Consider the following 22,179-nt stretch of genomic DNA (forward strand, 5'->3'; position numbering starts at 1 on the left):
GAAGTTCTTCTCATACACTCAAGAGCTCGTGAAGAAGAAAGAGATTGAAGTAAGATATGTCCAATCATGCGACAATGCAGCTGACCTCTTCACAAAATCACTTCCGACTTCGGTATTCAGAAAACACATCCACAACATTGGAATGCGTCATCAGAAGGATCTATGACTGTTCATTCGAGGGGGAGCTTACGTAGTTGTACTCTTTTTACCTTACTATGGTTTTTCCCATAGGGTTTTCCTAGAAATGTTTTTAACGAGGCAACAAAGACGTTAAGCGAGAGCGGATAGTGACACCGGCCCCCAAGGGGGAGTGTTACGAAAGACAAAAGAAAAGATGAGCCGCTTTCGTTGAAAATATAAAAAGATGTGGGGTCCGCTGCACTATTTGCACAGTAAATTTCCTTCTATATATACGAACGTTTGCGTTCGTTTGTAAACATACTATCCTTCTTCTTCAATAACACATCATCTCTTCTTATCTGTGTTATTTTTTTCGTACGGGTATAAAATTTTGCTTTATTTAAATTCCTGCGATATAATAAATTTCCCGTTCCTTTTATAACAAATTTGATAAAATTGATATTTCAACTTCTTCTATCAGCACTGTCTTATTCACCGTTATCAATCAAACGTAGGGTCCAAATTTTATTTATAATTTTTGGAAAGAAAAAAGTATCACCGTCTGCGTCGCGTTATCATCCTTTTGGTGCACAAATAGATTGAGTTGAAGATAAAGCCTCCTTTTATCCATATTATTATTAGATCAGAATAAACAATAGCAAATCGGTGCCGTTTCTTGATTTTCACATTATTATGTTCTAATCATAAAATCAGAAGATTCAACGCTCTTACACACACACACTTGTAACTTACCTCCGTAAATATAATATGCATACTCATTCCAATGTATGATGAGAGGACATACAATTAGAAAAGAAGTAGACACATGACCATGAAACAAAGCAGGAACAAATAGATTCTGCTTAGTGACTCATCCGCCTGCATTGTCCGACGCCTTAACCGGAGACTTGTGTAACGGTCGCCCCGGTACGGTGTCACGTTGCTCGAAGACTCTCCAAATAGTCTCCGATATACCATCTCGCATACCTCACCCACCACCGGATCAGGCATTCTATACATGTACCGTTGACTCCCCCCTTCACCTACAAGTTGACCAGCTCTTCTCAAGTCATAAACCGGGCCAGATGGTCTGTTCGGTACATTTGAACCAGACTGGGGGACTTTCTGTCCCCTGCCGTAGATAGGGACAAGCGTAGCGTCGGAGACCTCGGATTTGCAGACCGGACATTTCGAGGATTTCTTCTTATCGTACTGGTCGACGCGTTGTCTTGTATTGTTGGTGGAGTAAGTCCACTTGTAAATGCAGGGCCAACAAAACAAGTGGCCACACAAAGTCACGACCGGATCACGAACCTGATCCAAACATATGTTGCAGTCGAAGTCTCCTCCTGAGTCACCCAATGTTGCTAGGTCTTCTTGGTTCTCTAGCTCCATTTTACTGAAACGTACAAGACAAACACATTCACTTGACTAGTCCTTGTTTATTAGAGATTTCACCTAAAATACGAAATTTCGTGAGAAGAATAATAAATACTCCCTCTGGATTTAAATATAAGATGTTTAAGGTTTTACACACATATTAAGAAACAATAAATACAATATTTTAGTTGTTACTTTTTGATTATATCAATAAAGTTTCACCACTCATAATTTTACTTTTTAATTTATATTTAAATTTTAAAAATAAATGCATTAATTATATCTCAAAACATCATACATTTGTATACAAGATAAAAATATAGAACATCTTACATTCGTATCCGGAGGGAGTAGTTTTTTTTTACAAAAAGAAGGTAATAATATACAGTAATAATTTGTAATCGTATTATCTTACTCGTATAATAAATAATTTTTCACGTTATATACCATGATAAGAAAAGAAACTAAATTATTAAAGAAACATAGTGGTTAATTAAACAGCGAAGTGATAACAAGAAGATTATTCGTAATCGTATTATCTACTAAAACTGACTTAGTATAATCGGAAAGAATCAGCTGCGTGCGACCGTGCGTAGTTATTCAAGAAACGGTGCAGATCTATTGAATATATGCTTTTATATGTAAACATTCAAGCGCAATTACATAGATATATATATATATATATAAAGAGTGATGATTCAGAGACGTACTCGTCGAAAAGATTGTAAGTACCGATGGATCTCTGCTGACTTTAGATGCTAGTAGCCTTTGGAAACCTCAGACTCAGAGAGTTATGGCTGAAGAACAAAAGGAGGAGAATTATTCGGAATTAGAGAAAGCGGAATGGGTAAGAACAATAATAATAAATCGAAGGTGGTGCAGAAGAAGGCACAAGAGCTTATATTATATTATACACACACGCACACATAAGTATTATTTATTACTCCATCCGTTCCCAAAAGTAAGATGTTTTAGATTTTTTACTTCTTTTACAAAGATAAATTTTCTATATGTTTAAAGTACTTTTTTATACTTTTAAGAAACATCAAATGAAAATATTTGAATTGATTAAATTTCATTGGTGAAAAATTATTGGAAAGTGTATAATAAAATAAAAAAAAATTAAATTATAAACATTTATTGAATTTTTAATAAGCGTGAACACTTTAAAAAATTTTAGTCCGAGAAACAGAGGTTCGAGGAACAGAGGTAGTACTTTATAAAGGTGTAAAAACTAAATCCGCAGAAATTATTTTAAAGAAGAAACGTCTACCTAATTGAAAATAAGTAGATAAAGTAACGAAATGGCATTCTTTTTTTTTTTTTGTTTCTTGAATATTTGCATATTTTTTGAAAAGGTCAGCAACATAAAGAAGGCAAACCTATAAAAATGTTTAATCACAACTACAGAACAAAAAATATTCAGCTGACAGAACAATTTTGAAAAATAACTTATAAAATATTACAAACTCCCAAATTGTCCCATAACTTTATTGGTTTATCTTTTTACAAAAAAAAAAAACTTTATCGGTTTATCCCTATTTCTTTTTCGTAGGATTTGACCGGTACTGGCAACACACCATAGACACCGCCACTTCGTTATCCCCACCCCCTCGTTTTTAAGTCCTAGCTATCTAAATTTTCCTTTTTCATTAGAGTCAATCGGCTCATTATACAAAAAGAATATGAATATTAGCAATCTACCTATAACATTAAATTTTAGTGTCTAGCAATCAAAGCACCATTACGTGAGATTTTGGGTATTTACCTAATTAAGAAAAAAGTTGTATGTATAGGATGCAATTTCTCTTTTCATTACAACTATTTGAATTTTTTCCTTATTTCGATACTTTCAAAATTTATAATTATTAGAGCATCTCTATCAAAAATAAATAAGGATTTTAAATATAATTATGTGTATTATATTTTAAGTTACAAATAAAACGTTTATAAGAAAAGTATCTCGTATAAGATAATTTAAATTTATCTCAACTGAATGAGAAATTCATCTCAATTTGTTCTTTTCTTTTTATTATTTTCATTTGTTTAATTACAAGATACTTTAAAGGACATTTAATGAGAAACCACTAATAGAAGTGCTTTAGGTAGGTGATGAGTAGTGAGTTGGAAAAAGCAGTGCTGAGTGAATAACAATGTCAATTAGGTAAGTTGCTTCATTAAATTAGAATTGGAGTGTACTACGTTTTCATTGAAGCCTTAACTAGAGGTCTTATCAACCAATCGACATAGTATAATTCAAACACGTCACGGAAGCGAAGAGCACCAAATTCACCGTGTCCATCGGACCAATGGACCATAGAGCATGGGCAGCTGTGAACTGCTCATTGGAGTTCAAGAAACTAATTTTTTATTATTATTTTTTTTTCGTTTGATTTAAAAAAAAGAATTAAATAAATTGACCAATAGCGGGCCGCCACGTAGCGTGGAGCCCGCTGAACAGTCACGACTCGGATTCACTCGGGAGAGGCGGAACGAGCCGAAGTCTTCATTTATGCTTATTTTAATATATTTTTTTTCCTTAAAACGTGCGACCTCCTCCCCTTGAACTCCTGATGCACATGCTTACATTTCAGATTTGTTAACTTGTCAGTAGACAACCCCAAACTCACTCCTTAAATTGATAAAAACAGTGCCTAAATATTCATATTTGTTGTGCCGTCAACAGTGTTGTTTATAATAACCGGAACCATATCCCAAGACCCAAATAAACATACGATTTTCATCTTTACGATTTATTATATAATACCATCAACTCTCATTTTTGGATTATCCGTTTTTCTATAAACATTTACATGATATTTTGATTTTTGAGTATTATAGAATCATTGGAAAACACTCAATACAAAGATGTTTTTTTCTGGTGTTCAAGACTAAAAAAGGTTATAGTCTCTAATCAAATCAATTTCCAAAGATAATTACAAACACTAGTCTGTCCTAGACTCCTACGAAAACACTTTAAATTAATAGAAAAGCCTTAAACGATTTCCTCTTAAGTCTTAACGATGTCAAATACTAACTCTAAAAAAGTAAAACCAAAACTTCCGCCAAACCTCTTGAGTGCCTAAATTTTTTCACACTGGGTGTTGTTATTTAAGGCAGCTATGTTTAGTGACATCGCTGATAAAGTGACAAGTGACGAAGCAGCTGAAAAAAAACATTCTCGGTTCGGGGCATCAGGTTGGAAAATATCTTTTGTTATTATAAATTGATTAATAATGAACTTTACAATAAATCATTGTTAAGAGAACCTAAAACATATCTAATCACACCCTAGAGTAGTATCCGTTTATCCCCATTCCCCAACCTGATTTATTATATAGTTTATGTTTAAGCAATAATAACAAAAGGATTGGAGTAAGGTGCAGCTTGTATTTGTATATAGATAATATTGTTTTAGACATAGATATAGTATTATACATGCACGTCGATGACAATGTTTTCAAAGTCTCATATTAAATTGTTGGAGCAGGTTGTCTTCAATGATTCAAATTGGTTTATGGATATTAACCAGTTGAAGCTTAACCGCCATTTTGGTTAATAAGATGGTTTTTCTTGAAGGCTTAAAATAGGAAAATTTCTGTTGGCATGTCAGTGATATATATTGTTTCGTCTACTTCAACGAACCGCAGCATTTTTCTCTCCTCCTATAACTCCAAAACACGAAAAAACAAAATAACAAAACAAAAAAACGTTTAGAAAATCAAATGTGACAAAGACAAATACAAAGGAGGAAACAGAAGCATGGAGAATTCTCCTCGTTGTTTGGTTTCTCTTCTTTCAATCATACTCTTGTCTGGATCCGCCTCGTCTCTCCACATCTCTCGTAATTTACTAATATTTCAAATATAGTATGTGCCTATAATTTTTTCTTTTTTTACGTTCTTGAAAAAAACGGAATGGATTTCTATGTGCAGTTGATGAATTTGAGTCACACCCAGCCACAAGCCGAGGTCTTCTTCAGGCAAAAACACGTAAGAATATTTTGAACACGTAAGAAGATTTTAAATCATTGATCGTATAATATGGCTCATGCATGCTTCATTGATGATTACCTGATTCAAAACCTAATTTTAAATAAACAAGATTCAATGCTTGTGTTAACTTGCAATGTGATAATAACAGCATGCAAAGAAGATTTTGCGAGCAAGAATTACACAATCATAACGAATAAATGCAAAGGCCCAAATTATCCAGCCAAGGCATGTTGCTCCGCCTTCAAGGACTTTGCTTGCCCATTCGCGGAAGCTCTTAACGATGAGAAGACAGAATGTGCCTCCACAATGTTCAGTTACATCAATATATATGGTCGTTATCCTCCGGGAATATTCGCAAACATGTGCAAAGAAGGCAAAGAAGGGCTCGATTGTACCGATGTCATGGCCGCCACATCATCTTCTTATGCAGTGATCCCTCTTGTCTCCACACACGCATTGCTTTTCACCGTTCTCCTGTTTTGCCTCTTCTAAAGACTTTTCCTATATATGTTACCGCATGAGATATATTACATATGAACATTTCGTTGTTAATTAGTTGGTGAGCCACCCCGTTATTTTTTTTCATGCAAAGTCATTGATGTACATTTTTCGATTTTGTTTAGGCTCTCGTGAACTATTTGTTTTTCTTTTTGTTCTCTTATTCTTTTAAGTAACATGAATTATGCGGGGATTGAACCTATAGTGTCTCGCCCTCAAGAATACTAGTACCAATTAAAGGGTACATATCCGAGTCCTCGTGAAGATTTCGTTACACGTCACAAAACTAATGTTTCATATACATGCTGTGTGGATCATGATAACATTTTGGTAGTTTAAGGTTGAGTATAATCCCCATGTGTTAGTGCAAAAATGACACCACAATTAGGTAATGCAGAAGATAAATCAAGAAACAAAACAATACAAGCAAATACTCTGTTTTATTAGAATCTCCTTTAAACAATCTATTACAAGACCTTGTTTATTCAGGTTTACTCGTCTAGTGTTAACACCCTAACACACAACACTGAAAGATTTTTAAGCTATCCGCTTATGTCTCTCTCCCGTCAAGTACTTCAGCCACTGGTTCATCACGACCCAAAACACTTCCAAGGGTTTCTCTCTCTATAAGATCAACTTTTGTGTCTCTGTATGTCTCTTTACAGACGACCCATAGCTATCTTATATTATTCTCCACGTTCCTGAAATCCTAGTCTCCAAGGCAACATCGATATGAACATCTTCCATAGCATTAAGTGCAACTTTCCTTTTCTTGGAATGCACTTATTTCTCTTCCTTTAAGTCATAAATTTGCTCATCAAGTTTATTACTCTTTCCATATCTCCAAGATACTCTCTTGCTTTCCAAGTCCGCACGACTCCAACTCAGCACCTTGACTCCACATGGTCTTCACCACTCAACACGACGTCTATTTCATCAACTACGTCAGCGACTACTTGAGGACGTACATGTTACATATTCACCATGGCCTTATATGGCCAGTCGAACATTTAGGAAGACATAAAGAAGATAGAAAAACGAATAGGAACATGAATAACAAAAATAAATAATAATTAAAAAAATAAAGAAATAAATGGACTTCGAGCCTGGACGTCAGAACCACACAAAGAGGTAGATGATTGGTTTGATCTGTTAAGTAAAGTTGGGTCTATCAATATTGCTTGCTAACACACTTGGTATTTTTAGAATATAAAGTCAGCTTTACGCCTCTAATTTCCCGTTGTCACTGTTGGTACTTTATATAAGTCATAATATAAGTTTTTTTGTTTGGAGAAAAGTCATACGATAAGGTTGAAACACTAATGACGGGGGAACAACGGCATTGAACAACTGGATCTGATTATTTGATATGTTATAAATCTCGAATGCAAATTGATGCGATCATCTTTTCGTGGCTATGATTAACGAATCCCAACTCCATGCGCAAGGCTGGCTCAACGCTGTTAAAGGCCCTAGAGCGAAAAATATTTGTTCTTACCCTGTAAAATTTATATGTTGATAACGCTTAAAATATTTTTAAAATTTAATCAGTAATATTTTGTAATGAAAATAAAACTATATACATATCAAATAATTTAGACCCTTTTCAATTTTATTTATTATATTTATAATTTTTTATATATAAAAATACAGATTTATAAAAAAATTGGATTTCTTAATTAGTATTATACGGGAAGACACGGGTTTGGACCCGGGGCGGTCGCACCGGTTGTCCCCCTAATAAGCCGCCCTGTCCATATGGTTATTGGTGATTTTCTCTAGGTCAAATTTAATGTTACCACGTTATTCTTTGATAAAGACCATATTATATCGTGAAATATTAATACTCTTCTCACTATTTAATTCAAATTATCATCGGCCATTTTCTTTTGTAAACAAAGGAACCTTCTGTAGCTTATTTATAAAACACCAGCAATTCACCGGCCAAAACTTATTCTATAATTCATATATACCCGTATCTTACAATCATGTAGGAAATCAAGTAGCCAACAACTTAGTTTACTCTACAATGTAAAGCATTTTACCACCCAAATGATTGTGGAATATCTGCCCAGTAATGTAAATCACAGAACCATACTAAGCCAGAAAAAAAAACAGTTATATAAATCTCTAATAACGAGTTCTTAGAAGAAGTTGTCCCAGCTATCTTGAAGCAGTTCAGTATCACCATGACTAATATGCAGATGCTAAAGATTCAGGTTTCTGGTACAACTGACATTATGCGACAACTAAAATATGCTCTTCAGGAATGCTTAGCTAACCATTGTGACTATAAGATGCTCACATTCTACACAACAAGTGACAAGACCAATATCAAACGCACCTGCTACAATTAACTTAAGTATAGACTGAATTTCAGATTATAGAAGCATCTTTAGAAACACTCTTAAGGAAGAAGAGTATCAATGTGGATCGGAGAAGCTGGTTTCCTGCACATAGGATCAAAGAGCACTCAGTTTCAGTTTAAAGACCAGAGACCCCAAAGTACACACATTGATCTTATCTCCTATAACATCAAACCTACCCAAAATTAAAAGACATGGTCGTTACCTCTAGGTGTTCTGAAGAAGCAGCCAATGGTTGAGGAGGAGACTTTTTTTTTTTTTGAAACACATGTTGAGAGGCTCAACATATTTTTCTCCATGGATTCATCTCCAAATTTATTTGTGCACATCTCCACGTTGGGAAATTCAAAAGGGTTGTAAATAAATAACCCAAACAAAGGGGTCAAAATTAAACCAATCAAACTCTTCGGGGACGAAGATACAAATATTAATACAGAAATAAGAGAAAAAGTCGGTTTAGCTGTTTCCTCCTCTCTACCTTCTTCTGCTTGCGTTTTCTCATCGTCTTTGCCTTCCTCCCAAGCGATTGATTTTCCTTTTTTTGTTGCCTTCTTCTATCCACACAAATCTATCTGATCGATGGCGTCGGGTCGGGTCAACTCGGGATTCGATTTCGGGTCCGATGATATCCTCCGCACTTACGACGACTTCACCAACAACCAGGACTCCTCCAACGGTTCCAACTCCGATCCTTCGATCGCCGCTACCAACTTCAATAAGGTCAAATCCAGATCCCCCCCTCCCTCCCTCCCGTCTCTGTCGTCGATATTTGGAAATTCTAGGGTTTCGATTTGGGAATTTCAATAATACTGTCTTCACCGATTCGCGCCATCGTTAAGATGATTCGTTGTTGATGATACTGAGCTACTCTTTTGTATCTCAGGAGTTTCATAAAACTAGGATGGCGAGGTCGTCGGTTTTTCCCACGAGCTCTTACAGTCCACCGGAGGACTCGTTGAGCCAAGACGTTACTGCCACTGTGGAAAGAACCATGAAGAAGTATACGGATAACGTGATGCGCTTTCTCGAAGGTATCAGCTCGCGCTTGTCACAGCTTGAGCTCTACTGCTACAACCTTGATAAGACTATTGGTGAGATGAGGTCGGATCTGACTCGTGATAACGAGGAGGCTGATGTTAAGCTTAGATCCGTGGAGAAACATCTTCAAGAGGTTTGTGTTTTATTTAATGTTTTAAGTTCCTTTTTTTTTTTTTTTTTTTGGTGTTGATTTTAGTTTGTGATAACGGTGTTTTTTGATGTAGGTGCGTAGGTCGGTACAGATTCTCAGAGACAAGCAAGAGTTGGCTGATACTCAGAAGGATCTAGCGAGGCTTCAAGTTGTGCAGAAAGACTCATCTTCTCCGTCTCACTCCCAACAAAGTGAGGAGACTCCTGTTCCAGAGGCTAAGAAGAGTGAGAGCTCCTCTGATGCACACAACCAGCAGCTTGCACTTGCTTTGCCTCATCAAATACCACCACAGCAGCAGCAGCAGTATTACATGCCTCCTACTCCACAGCTTCAAAACACACCTGCACCTGCACCCGTTCCTGCTCCACCATCTCAGCCACAAGCACCACCGGCGCAGGCTCAGTTCATGCCCCCACCTCCTGCTCCATCTCACCCAAGCTCAGCCCAAACGCAGTCGTTTCCACAGTACCAGCAAAACTGGCCTCCGCAGCCACAGGCGAGGCCACAGTCCAGTGGAGGTTACCCATCATACTCGCCTGCACCACCAAGCAACCAATCTCCAGTGGAGCCATCGCCCAGCAGCATGCAGATGCCATCACCATACGCTGGACCTCCTCAACAATCGATGCAAGGTTACGGATACGGTGCGCCACCACCACCACAGGCTCCTCAGCAGACAAAGATGTCTTATAGCCACCAGACAGGCGATGCATATCTTCCTTCAGGACCTCCTCCCCCTGGGTATGCCAATGCCATGTATGAAGGTGGGCGGATGCAATACCCACCACCTCAGCCTCCTCCGCAGCAGCAGCAACAAGGCCATTATATGCAAGGTCCACAAGGTGGTGGGTACGCTCCTCAGCAGCACCAGGCAGGTGGTGGCAACACAGGGACACCACCTCCTGTTTCAAGATCAAAATACGGTGAACTGATAGAGAAGCTAGTGAGCATGGGTTTCAGAGGAGACCACGTGATGAGCGTGATTCAGCGGATGGAGGAGAGTGGCCAGCCTATAGACTTCAATGCCCTCCTTGACAGATTGAGTGTTCAGTCCTCAGGAGGGCCTCCCAGAGGGTGGTGAGAGAAGCCACAGTGGCTCCTCTTCTAGGCCCTAGTTTTATTGGGCCCAATAGATTGGGCCTGTTGTGTATTCTTATGGGACTCAATTTATGTTTCCTTCAATAATTCGTGTGTTTACTTTCAATCTGCCACTTGAACAACCCAAATCTCTGGTCTTTGAGTTTCTTTTATTTTACACAATCTTGCATATATTTAGCATCGTCTACGTGTGGTTTAATAAAACCACTAGATTTTAATCCGCAAGTATATTTTTTCATTTTATAAATATATTTAATATTATTACAAATATTTTAAATATATAATTTATATTTTAGTATTATATATTGTGTGACTATAATATTATTGTTTATATTTTTTGTTCGGTATTAGTAATATATAGTAATTTATTTAATACATTTTACTTTGTTATTAATTTTTATTATTTACTAATATATTTTTGAGTTATCTATAATAAAATAACAATATGAAATAATCAAATAGATAACTTTCTTCAAAATATGTTTTCTCTTTAATATATACATTTTTAAAATTTATTTATTTATATCATAGAAAAAAATATGTTTAAGATAATTTATATTTACATGTTATGTTTAAAAAAAAAAGTTTAACATATATTATTTTAGTATTTTACGAGATTTATAAGTAGAAACACTGTTTTAATATTATAAACCCATTATTTTAGTAAATTTTATACATAGTAGCATCTATCGTATTATTTTAGTAAATTTTATTAATATAAGATTTTTTTTGGATGTTATGATATTAAACTTTATTTTTATTTTTAATTAAGATTTCAAAATATTAGATTGCTTTATTTTTTACGACATATATAGTTTGTTTTTTCGTAGTGCATTTCAAAACTTTATTATTTACTATCTATGATTTTATATTTTGTAAAATTTAAAATATTATCATTTTGAGGTTGAATATATATTTTCAAAATTTTATATTTTGTCAAGAAAACTTTGAAAAATTACACTAGTATTTTTAGTTTGGAAGATGACATGAATTTTTATTGTTACTACATTAATACATTATTTTATACAAATATTTGAATTTTTGGTAATATTTTCTAAATTTTCTCAACATATTTTGTTATAATTAAAAAAATAATTATAATTAAAATGACATTAATATTTTAAATGAACTACCAAAATTTCATATTTTTCTAATAACATATTTTTTTAAATAGTATATGAACTAAATGTTATTATATACTATTATATATTGTATATAAACATTTTAAACAATATATTGTTGAGAGTTTCAAAAAAGAAAGATAATATATAGTTGTAGATATAAAAATTTAACCTATGTTAATAAAGTTATTAATGTATAAAAATATTATATAGTTGACGAATTTAACTTATTTTAATGATGAGTGATAATTTATTTAAATGAAACAATTTAAAAAAACTAAAATTTGTTAATTTACCTATTTAATATAATTTTGCCATATTTTAATTCTATTTTTAAATAATACAGAATATAATTATAGAATTTATAATAAAAAATAGTAGATAATTATAATTTTTTTGTTTTATAATAAAATTTTAGTTTATAATAATATTATATTACTAATTACGAAATTAATTAATAAATAACATAAAATATATAAATTCTTAAGTAAGATTTTGTTAGATTTTTTCTCAACAGATTTTTTTAATTATAAAAAATGAAATTTATTGTTGGTTTATTATTAATGTAAACAATCAAATATATCATATTATTTGTTAATGGTAGATAAAAAATAAGATTATAAATTACTCCCTCCGGATTTGAATATATGATGTTTTAGTTTTTTTTTCTTGTATACAAATGTATGATGTTCTACTTTTCATTAATGCATTTTGCTTTTAAAATAAAATGTAAAAAATATAAGTGGTTGAATTTTATTGGGATTCAAATAAATCTTTAAACTAACTAAAAGTAAAACCAAAAAGTATTTGATATAAGTAAGTATTTAATTTCTCTTAATATGTGTGCACAACCTTAAACATCATATATTCAAATCCGGAGGGAGTAATAGATTAATACATTCACTTTTAGTACATTTATTTATTTATTTATTCATTAGTACGACACGTGTCAGTCGCTAACAGAATCGAATTAAAATTGCGAGGAAGCAAAGATTGATGAGGCGCCAAATACTTATTATTTGAAGCAGCGCGGCAAGAGTCTTGCGCCGAATAAATCTTGTTGAAATTAGATTAGGAATATTTCCATTATTGTATCTTCCTTTTCTCTCGATAGTATTAGTAAATCATGTATGCATGTATAAATACAGATTACGAGGTCCTTGATTCTCAATCTCTCTAATATCTTCTTCCTTGTAACTTCACGATGACGACGCCGGTGAGTAAGAACATCGCCATCAGGCCTGTGGAGTTCTACGGAAACGCGCTTCCCCGTCCTCGTTTCTTCGCTAATCCTCAGTTTAACTCTCACCGTGTCGATCCGCTTCTCTCGTGGGCTAGAGACGCTCACTGGTCCACGGGTGGTCTCAACTTCACGCGCCTCCGTCTCCAGGGACGGATCGAAGGAAACGTGGAGAAGCTCCGAGCGCAGCTCGAGGATTCCAGCCCTGGAGACTCCGAGAAGAAGAAGAGATCTGGTTGTGATTCGACTCCTCCCGCGGCTCCGGTTGCGGTGAAACGAAGGAGGTACGTAGATCTTAACGATGATGAGGATGAGATTGGATCGGGAGTGGCTAGGATCATCAGAAACCTCTCTGGTGATTTTGATAGAGTCGCTGGAGAGAGTGAGATCAATAAGAAATCGATTGGATCCGAATCAGTGGGGAAGAGGTTGAAGGAGAAGAAAACAAGATTGACAAGAATAATCCCTCTAGGTTTTAGATTTTAATTCATGACAATGTAACTTCTTATTTAGTTTCTGAATTTCCTATAAATATATTAATTTCTCTGCTTTTTCTGATAAAATTATGATTATTACCCTCGATATCTGATTCTTGAATTGGGAGTAAAGGACGAGCAGTGTGTTGCTTGACACGGATATGAATGTTAGGGTAGTTGCCTGAGCCAAGATGAGACAAGGTGGTGCTGGTGCATATATGCGTGATGATGGTGACGAGAGGCAAAGGGGACGACGGCATGGAAGTGAGCTTGTTGGATAGAATGAAGACTTCTCTTGTTGGTAACTAGTGACGGAAGACAATAATAACGACATCCCATGTTCCTAGATGTATGTATGGAAGCTGAAAAGCTAGTCTGCGAAGTTATGTAGTTGTATTTTTGTTCTATATAACAGATTTAGTATGGCTACCAAAAAAATTCAATGTTTGAATTGAGAGTTCCTTCCTACGTCAAGATTTTTTGATCTTTTGATTTGAATTGTCGGAAGAATCAAAATCGTGAATTTTTCTAAGACAGTATATACTGTAGTTATATTCTTTGTTTCTCTCTTCATATTTGGATTCCTATCTAATGATCCAGGACGTAATCCGGGACATGAAGAATAAAAAAGAAAGGTTTTTTATTACTTTATTTAATATTTAAATAGTGGAAATGTGCGAATTTTATTAGGATTTTATCTATTTCACATCATCAAAAAGGGGAAGGGAAAGAGAGGGATTCGAACCCTCGGTACGATTAACTCGTACAATGGATTAGCAATCCAACGGTTTAGTCCACTCAGCCATCTCTCCTAATCGAAAAGGAATACTTTTTAGGTTCCGTTAGACAAAAAAACGGCTTAAAAAAAAACTTTCTCCACTTTATTCTTAAAAAACTTTTTTTTTTTAGATTATTCTTTAATAATACTTTAATTATATAAAGTATACACTCCATATAGAAATGTTCATGAAAATCGTCCCTTTAACATACGTTATAATAACTTGTGTTTCGAATATTAACGTAGCACCAGTGGTCTAGTGGTAGAATAGTACCCTGCCACGGTACAGACCCGGGTTCGATTCCCGGCTGGTGCATTCTTTTAATTTTTTGTTACTGTTAAAAACAACATTTCTACGATCTCTATGTTTGGGCCGCTCGTTTCCATCCTGGTAGTACTTAAAACTAGGCCGAGGTTGTTCATTAGGTTTCAGTTTGGGTTTAACAAAAACATTCAGCTAAATGTATTTACGATCCTTTTTTTTCGATTTACGTAACTATTTTATCTTTTGGGTGCAGTTAGTTTATACATGATAGATATTAGATATACATGTATACACTGTGCATAAAATCTAAAGCTAATGTTTATATAAAGATTAGATTAGCCTTAAAAGAAAATCTTGATTATAGATACTCTAACTTTTTTTTTTTTTTTGACAAAAAAAAGATACTCTAACTTAACTACATCTCTTTACTGGAGTATGTTTTTTTTCTTCTCTAGTCTAGTCGTTTATATACATTTTTTACTATGTTTTCATCAAAAAAGTTGAAGGAAATGTTTTTTTCCTGCTTATGATTAATTAATAAAAGAATCGCATTATGTTCTCACTATCTTCAAAGCCATTTAATCAGTCTCCTGTCCATTTATTAAAAAACCTTTAAATTAAGGTTTGGTTAAAGAGATTATCATGTAGGTACTTGATTTTGTTTGATATAATATTTGTTTGGTGGGATTTAAGATCACGACCCATATCCTAAATTGCTCATTTTTTACCATGAAGTCGTCGTCGTACAGGGAAGAAGATAATACTAGTTAATATTCTGCTTACCTCATCCATTATTGTAAGTACTAATTGGGAAGTAGGTCTAAAGTTCAGTTCCATGTAAGTTGCTGAGTTCTAAAATTATGTTTCCCAAATAATTTCCTACACTTTTGTAACGCACAAACTAGGAATGTCCCAAAAACAATTGATTTGTTTCTAGAGAAAACGATAATCAAATATGAGCTAGTGTAAGTACTTAATGCTGGTTAGCAGATAGGTGCGACCCTATGAGCTAGTCTCAGAATTTGATATTATGAACAATGTTCAAACAGTTGACGAAAACGAGAACAGTGTAGAATTGTTTTAACGTAATTGACAAATTAAACGCATACTACCCTCTCTATTGATCACAAAAAGATTTTTAACCTTAGAACTCGTCCACTAGGTTTGGTTTGGGTAAAAACTCCTAAATTAACTACTTAAGGAAAAACTTTCAAACTAACTTTATTTAATGAATTAAACCTAACACGTCATAATTACTATTACTACTAGTAAATTTTTAGTTCAGGGGTTTCTACATTAAATAAACATAGTTGAAGAGTTTTATCGTTAAAAATCAAAAAACAAATTTACCATTTAAAATATAAAAAAATCAAAATTTTATAATATTATCTACAAATTAGTAACTTAGAAATTTTCAAATTAACATTTTTAATTTTTGTTTGTAAATATATGCGTTTGATGTGTTTTTAACATCAACATTATATATGTATAAATTAAAAATGTAAAACCCCAGAAAACATCATAAAAATTATCTAAAGATTTATTATTACATTTTTATTAGATAGGATATAATTTTTATTATATTTTTCTTATTTTTTACATTTTTAATCGTTTAGTAATTTAATTACAGGTATATCTTTAGATAATTTTTTTAAGAGCAAGAGGAATGCAGGGGGATAAAATATGTTCACGATGCAGAGCATACGAGGAATCCATAAATCATGTTTTTTTTTGAATGTCCACCGGCGGTTCAGGTTTGGGCACTCTCAAGAATTCCCTCGAATCCAGACATCTTTCCTATTCAATCATTTTTTGCAAACATGGATTATTTATTTTGGAGAATTTTTCCGAAATTGGAAGATCATCAATTTGCATGGATCTTATGGTACATATGGAAGGGAAGAAATAACAAGGTTTTTAGTAATTTGGACATGGATCCTAGAGATACTCTCAAATTAGCAGAAACAGAGTCTTTACTTTGGGTGGAGGCGCAGATCTCACTAACACAAGGAATCGAGCAAACTCGATTACCAGTACAAGCGATAGTACCGGATATCCCAGGCCGATGGTGTTTTACGGATGGATCATAGAAAAATCAAGATTTACATTCAGAACAAGGGTGGTATAGTACACTAGAAGGTTTTGATGGTTTAATGGGAGCGAATCAGCCGCCACTTCATTCAGAGATGGAAGCGCTTATTTGGGCAATGAAGTGTATGAGGAACCTAAGACAGTTTACTGTTACATTTACAACAAATTGTTTTCAGTTGGTGAAGATGGTTTCGAAACCAGAAGAATAGCCAGCATTTGCAAGTTATTTAGAAGATATAAAGGTTCTGAAGAGAAGTTTTCATAGCTCAGAACTCATTCAAGTACCACAGACACATAATTCAAGGGCGGACAGTTTTGCACGCAGTGCACGAAAGCAATCGTCTATTGTTGTCCATATAGATGCAGAGCTACCAGTTTGGTTTGCAGAATCTACATGGTTCTGTTTATGTTGCTGACAAAAAAAATATTTAGATAACTTTTATTATATTTTCTGGGTTTTTACATTTTTAATCTACACATATATAATGTTGGTGTTAAAAACACATCAAATTTATATATTTATTAAAAAAAATAAAAATGTTAATTTTGAAAATTTAAGTTACTAATTTTAGATAATATTATAAAATTATGATTTTATTTTATTTTTAATGGTAAAATTCATCAATTATGTTTACTTAATGTAAAACCCATTGAACTAAAGATTTACCGGTAACAATGATAATTATGACCTGATTGGGTTTAATTCATTAAATAAAATTAATTTAAGGTTTTTCCGTTAAATACTTAATTTGAAGGTTTTACCCGAAATAAACTTAATCGATGAGTTTTAACGTTAAAAAACCATCACAAAACTGAATTAAAGTCTTCCCTGCTAAACATCTTTCATTTAGCACATAGTTTGGCCTCAACAAGCATTTATTTTAAATCGATGATATTTTCAATTAAATAATCTTAATTGGTTCTTTTGGCCGTCTCTGTTTTCTTTGTTAAAGAGAGATTTATATTTTAGATTTGATTGTCGCCTTTATTATATCTACAAAGATAAAAGTTCCATTTATTTAAGATTTGATTCTTACACTTTACACAAAATTCCAATTACTAATGTTTGATAGTGAGTATAATAGTTAGATATATTAAAAAAATTTGTTCAAAAAAAAGATATATTAAATTTGTATGATGATTAATGCAACTTGACTTACTTTATTAAAAATTGACACTTTATAAATATTTTTTGGGAAAAACTTAAAAAAGGGAACTTTATCAACAGATTCAACACTTCAATTGTTTTTTGTTGGACATTAGATTGATGGTGGGTTTTCATTTGATTATTGTTTCTTACAAGGACGAATAAAATATCTACAGATTTTTTGGATACAATTTATAAGATTCTGAATTTTAAGAGGGAAATAACCCATCAGTCTTAATGCTGGGAGACAAAATGAATATGTCTTCATTCAAAAAACAAAAACAAAATGAATATGTGAAAAGTATTCCAATCCTTTTTATCCGACTCTTCCTCATATAATCTCTTAAATCCGCCAAGAAAATTTGTAAAGATTATACATGATCAACACTTTGAAATTTCAAAAAGACTTTATCTTGTTAAAGTAAACTAAGAGCATAAAATAAGACTCAAGTCGAGTGTGTAATTGCCTATATCGTGTTGGGATTTCTTTTGTGAACTTGTGATATACTAGAATTAGTGGACAATAATGAATAAGGATCCCTACAAGCCTGACAGTCTGTAATTACTTAGTTCTTCAGTAATCTAAAGTTATCCAAAATAGTGTGAATGCTAGGCGAATTTTGATACTTGTTTCTAATTTTCCTTCACGTTTTTCAATTCGGGTTGCTTCGGGATCTTACCTGTTTTATTTTCCTTCTTATCGATTGAATGTTGGATTACTGAACTTTAAGCATTCTCTTTTATTAATGAGTTGTCATTCCTCAGGCTCATGAGACGTCTTCTTACAATAAGAGTCGTAAGATCTATATTAAAACCGATGGTTTAGTGACTTTAGTCGCGCATACATTCATATGCTAGTATATTTGAGAGATTTAAACTTTGGCTTTTATCAAATACAACTCTTGTGTTTGCGTTTAGGTTTATATACTTAGGTTAGCGTTTGTTTGTATCTCAGATGATGTTATTCCTAAAACCAAAAACAAGATCCAGTTATGTATATATTAGTGCTATAAAAAAGCATAAACTAGCAATATGGAGAAGATATAGGGCACATAACAATTGACGAAGATATATGGCACATAACAATTGACATAAGTTTAGCATTTTCGTGATTTATATTATACCTGACTTTATTATATATTAGACCTACTCGTTAGTATGATTTCCAGCAATTACCTATTTCAGTTTGCTTGTTAACTACAAAACTGATTAATAAAAGAAATTGTAATGCCTTTTTACCAAGTGTCTTAAGGTATCCGTAAATGCATCGAGGTCGGCAACGATCCTTTTCGAAAGCGCAACGTTTGTATATTATTCAAATTCCACCAAATGTTATAAAATGATAAAAGTGACACTTCCATAAACTTTACTCATCTCTTTTGTCTTTTGGGATTCACTCCTAGCCAGGGCTCTAACCATCGGATTATACTAAGAATAATCAGTAACTTATGACAAAATAATGATAGATAATATATATGTTTTTTAAACTGGCCTTACATAATATATATGTTGATATTTTTGAAATCTGGCCTTCCAGATGTGATGAGTAAATACGAAGTCTATGAAAACTACAAAAGTCTAATCGATATTTTTTATATATTCAAAGATCCAATTAAACATTCTCATTACCATAATAAAGTATATTTAGAGATTATATGTTGTACATGTATAATTTCTAAATTTACTTTATTATGGTAATACGAATGTTTAATTAAGATCTTTGAATGTAGAAGAAAATATCGATTAGCCTTTTGTAGTCTTCATAGACTTCGTATTTACTCATCACATCTGGAAGAAATGAACGTCAAATATCAGATTGTTTATTCAACGAGTCCAATATGAATTAATTTAATTTGTAATTGATACACAAAGATCATTTCATATCCTTTTATTTGACTGATCACACACGATAAAACAAAATTATGCAGAGATAGCACATGTGACAGCTTTTAACAGCATTATTCAATTCAGTTCAACTCACTTTATTTGACTCTCATATTACACACTAAAAAGCATGCCGTTTGCGTTGGTTATAGTCATACAATTTATGCAAGACGAGTCAAATATTATAATGATTTATATATATTTATTCATGTTCTTGTATATCAATAAGACCAAAGTTAAAACCTGTTTTAGGAGCATATTAGCCTGGCTAACTGTATCAAGGTTTTTTTTTATTTTTATATGTCCACTATATTTGCCTAAATACAAATAGTAAGAAAATCGGAACTTTGAACAACAAAAAAAAATCGGAACTATTCGGAAAGTTTTACCAAGCAACGAAAAAAATGCATGATTGCGTTATGTTGCCAACATTTCACACTTTACTTTGTGTCAGTGTACTAACAACAACAAATGTTCCAACTGTTTGGTGTTTACCTCAGCTCAATGAGCTGGTCCATATGCTGCCACCACATGATCCTTACTAAGATTTTTTCTTTTTGTGAAAGAACCTTATTCAAGAATATTCCCAGCCTCCTAAAATTCTGATTTGAAAAAATGCGGAATATTCTACTAAATCCAACAGTTTTTTACTTTCTGTTTTTTTACCTCGCTTATGATATGATATGTTCAACATTTTCATGTGAGCGATTGATAGAAAACATCTGTTTAAAACTACAAAGTATTAAACTGTATCTATTGACATCTAAATGTGTAGAGAGATTGCGCTATAACTTCATCGCATTTGCCAAACTTATAAGCATATATACCATCTTTTTTTTAGAAGTAACTAATATGCTTAACGTACTTTTACCAAGTTATCTGAACATCAATTATATATAGCATATTCGACATATCCAAAGTATCTTGTAGTAGATGCGAAAAAGGTTCAGGTAATGCAGATCCACTTTACTTAGACCAAAATATCGTTTTCTTTCTGTAAATACATTAAGCATATACACTACAAGATTTGCATAACTTGGAAATTCAAAGAACTTTAACTTTGTAATGCGAATACATCGTGCTATAAATCAGATTACTATTAATCTTTTTCAGTACAATTTAAAAGAATCAGACTGAAACAAGAAATGTAACATGTTCCAAATATTCTACATAAGCCAATATGAGCTGTTTCCACATTTTCACGTGAGCGGTCTAGAGATAACATCTGTTTCGAACTACAAAGCGATGTAGTAATCTGTATCTATGGTTTGGTAGACATCTAAATTAATACAGAGAAATCACTTTAACTCCATCACCGCATTCGCCAATCATTCTTGCCAAACTTAAGTATATACCATGCTTTTGTAAAAATAACTAATGTGCTTATTTTACCAAAAAAAAAGAAAGAAAAAGAGTTAATGTGCCTAACGTACTTCTACTAAGTATCCGAAAAAGAGTTAATGTGCTTAACGTACTTCTGCTAAGTATCCGAAAATTGATTCTATTAATTAAGCATATTCCACATATCCAAACGTATCTTTTAGTCAATTAAATGATTGTAGTAGATGCGAAAAAGGTTCTTGTAATGCAGATGCACTTTACTGACGTCAAAATGTCGTTTACTTTCTGTAAATACACTACAAGATTTGCATAACTTGGAAACTCAAACAAATTTAATTTTGTAATGTGTGATATATCACGCTAAAAATTTCGTTACAGTTACTTTTTGTCAAAGAAAGATTTGGGAAAAGAATGGTTCTACGGTCCTAATTTTCATAATACCGGCATATTTCCTAATATAAGTTATAATTTTCAGCTAATTTCTCTAATTATTTTATTTTGGTGACATGATAAGGAAAGAAGTATCCCCACCCCATGTAGGCAACCAGGATAAGGCGTTTAGGACAAAAAGACACGTGTATGGCTATCTTCCACGTAGATGTCTTTGTCTCTGTCTGATTTTTGGCACGTGGGTCCCCTTTTCATGATCAGGACGATTCTAGCGAGTGCTTTCCAATAATTAATAATTGTGCTTTTAAAAATCGCATTGCAATAAGTAATACATCTAATTTATGAAGAGTTTCTAAACTTTTGTGTGTGCACCATGGATATATACAAGTCAATCATACAAAATAACTTTTATGTCAAGTAACAAAACTCCTTTCAAGACGCGTGTACTCATTATATAAAAATGTTAACGTAATTTTCTTTGACTTTTTCTTGGGTTCACCCCCTAGGGTGAACCTTTAGGTTCACCAACCAATAGAAAGTTGTCATTTTAGATCTAGTATCTTTTAATTAAGGAAACAAAATAACTTGCCAAATTATATTATGCTTTTAAAATAAAAAATAAAAAATTAAATAAATAAAAATAACAATAGTTCTAAAAAAAGATTATTTAAAAAAAATATTTATTTTTAAGATTTAGAGTTTAGTGTTTAAGATTTATAATTTAGAATTTATCCAAATGTTTAGTGTTTTTCCAAGGGTTTAGGGTTTACCTAAGGGTTTAGGGTTTACCCAAGGGTTTA

At 33.0% G+C, this 22,179-nt stretch overlaps 4 protein-coding genes and 1 non-coding gene across 5 annotated transcripts; 4 read left to right on the forward strand and 1 right to left on the reverse strand.

The window, feature by feature from the left end:
* Positions 1–729: 729 nt before the first annotated feature.
* Positions 730–2,393, reverse strand: LOC106303701 (E3 ubiquitin-protein ligase RMA2-like). The gene is made up of 2 exons (XM_013740004.1): positions 2,211–2,393; positions 730–1,519 (listed from the first exon to the last, which is right to left on the reverse strand). Exon 2 carries the CDS (start codon positions 1,513–1,515, stop codon positions 928–930), a length of 588 nt encoding a protein of 195 aa, XP_013595458.1. The 5' UTR covers positions 1,516–1,519; positions 2,211–2,393; the 3' UTR covers positions 730–927.
* Positions 2,394–5,180: 2,787 nt separating this feature from the next.
* On the forward strand, positions 5,181–6,150 carry LOC106305187 (GPI-anchored protein LORELEI-like). Its single transcript, XM_013741553.1, has 3 exons — positions 5,181–5,344; positions 5,436–5,492; positions 5,644–6,150. Exons 1-3 carry the CDS (start codon positions 5,263–5,265, stop codon positions 5,985–5,987), a joined length of 483 nt encoding a protein of 160 aa, XP_013597007.1. The 5' UTR covers positions 5,181–5,262; the 3' UTR covers positions 5,988–6,150.
* A 2,662-nt stretch (positions 6,151–8,812) lies between these two features.
* On the forward strand, positions 8,813–10,798 carry LOC106306708 (protein diaphanous homolog 1-like). The gene is made up of 3 exons (XM_013743425.1): positions 8,813–9,079; positions 9,243–9,530; positions 9,622–10,798. The coding sequence occupies exons 1-3, from the start codon at positions 8,939–8,941 to the stop codon at positions 10,627–10,629; spliced, it is 1,437 nt and encodes a 478-aa protein (XP_013598879.1). The 5' UTR covers positions 8,813–8,938; the 3' UTR covers positions 10,630–10,798.
* Positions 10,799–12,824: 2,026 nt separating this feature from the next.
* LOC106306709 lies at positions 12,825–13,863 on the forward strand. Its single transcript, XM_013743426.1, has 2 exons — positions 12,825–13,480; positions 13,643–13,863. Exons 1-2 carry the CDS (start codon positions 12,972–12,974, stop codon positions 13,653–13,655), a joined length of 522 nt encoding a protein of 173 aa, XP_013598880.1. The 5' UTR covers positions 12,825–12,971; the 3' UTR covers positions 13,656–13,863.
* Positions 13,864–14,506: 643 nt separating this feature from the next.
* On the forward strand, positions 14,507–14,577 carry TRNAG-GCC. Its single transcript has one exon. It is a non-coding gene; the product is annotated as a tRNA-Gly (tRNA).
* Positions 14,578–22,179: the final 7,602 nt, after the last annotated feature.

Source organism: Brassica oleracea, chromosome C7 (assembly GCF_000695525.1).
Source record: "Brassica oleracea var. oleracea cultivar TO1000 chromosome C7, BOL, whole genome shotgun sequence".
In the NCBI taxonomy this organism is placed as follows: domain Eukaryota; kingdom Viridiplantae; phylum Streptophyta; class Magnoliopsida; order Brassicales; family Brassicaceae; genus Brassica; species Brassica oleracea.

What these genes read in the sequence shown, in the direction of transcription:
- LOC106306708 (XM_013743425.1), top strand. Translation starts at nt 8,939, where the DNA reads ATGGCGTCGGGTCGGGTCAACTCGGGATTCGATTTCGGGTCCGATGAT. An exon ending in CCGCTACCAACTTCAATAAG is followed by an intron (nt 9,080 to 9,242) that starts GTCAAATCCAGA and finishes TTTGTATCTCAG; the next exon opens with GAGTTTCATAAAACTAGGAT. An exon ending in TGGAGAAACATCTTCAAGAG is followed by an intron (nt 9,531 to 9,621) that starts GTTTGTGTTTTA and finishes TTTTTGATGTAG; the next exon opens with GTGCGTAGGTCGGTACAGAT.
- LOC106306709 (XM_013743426.1), top strand. Translation starts at nt 12,972, where the DNA reads ATGACGACGCCGGTGAGTAAGAACATCGCCATCAGGCCTGTGGAGTTC.
- LOC106305187 (XM_013741553.1), top strand. Translation starts at nt 5,263, where the DNA reads ATGGAGAATTCTCCTCGTTGTTTGGTTTCTCTTCTTTCAATCATACTC. An exon ending in CTCGTCTCTCCACATCTCTC is followed by an intron (nt 5,345 to 5,435) that starts GTAATTTACTAA and finishes TTCTATGTGCAG; the next exon opens with TTGATGAATTTGAGTCACAC. An exon ending in TCTTCTTCAGGCAAAAACAC is followed by an intron (nt 5,493 to 5,643) that starts GTAAGAATATTT and finishes TGATAATAACAG; the next exon opens with CATGCAAAGAAGATTTTGCG.
- LOC106303701 (XM_013740004.1), bottom strand. Translation starts at nt 1,515, where the DNA reads ATGGAGCTAGAGAACCAAGAAGACCTAGCAACATTGGGTGACTCAGGA.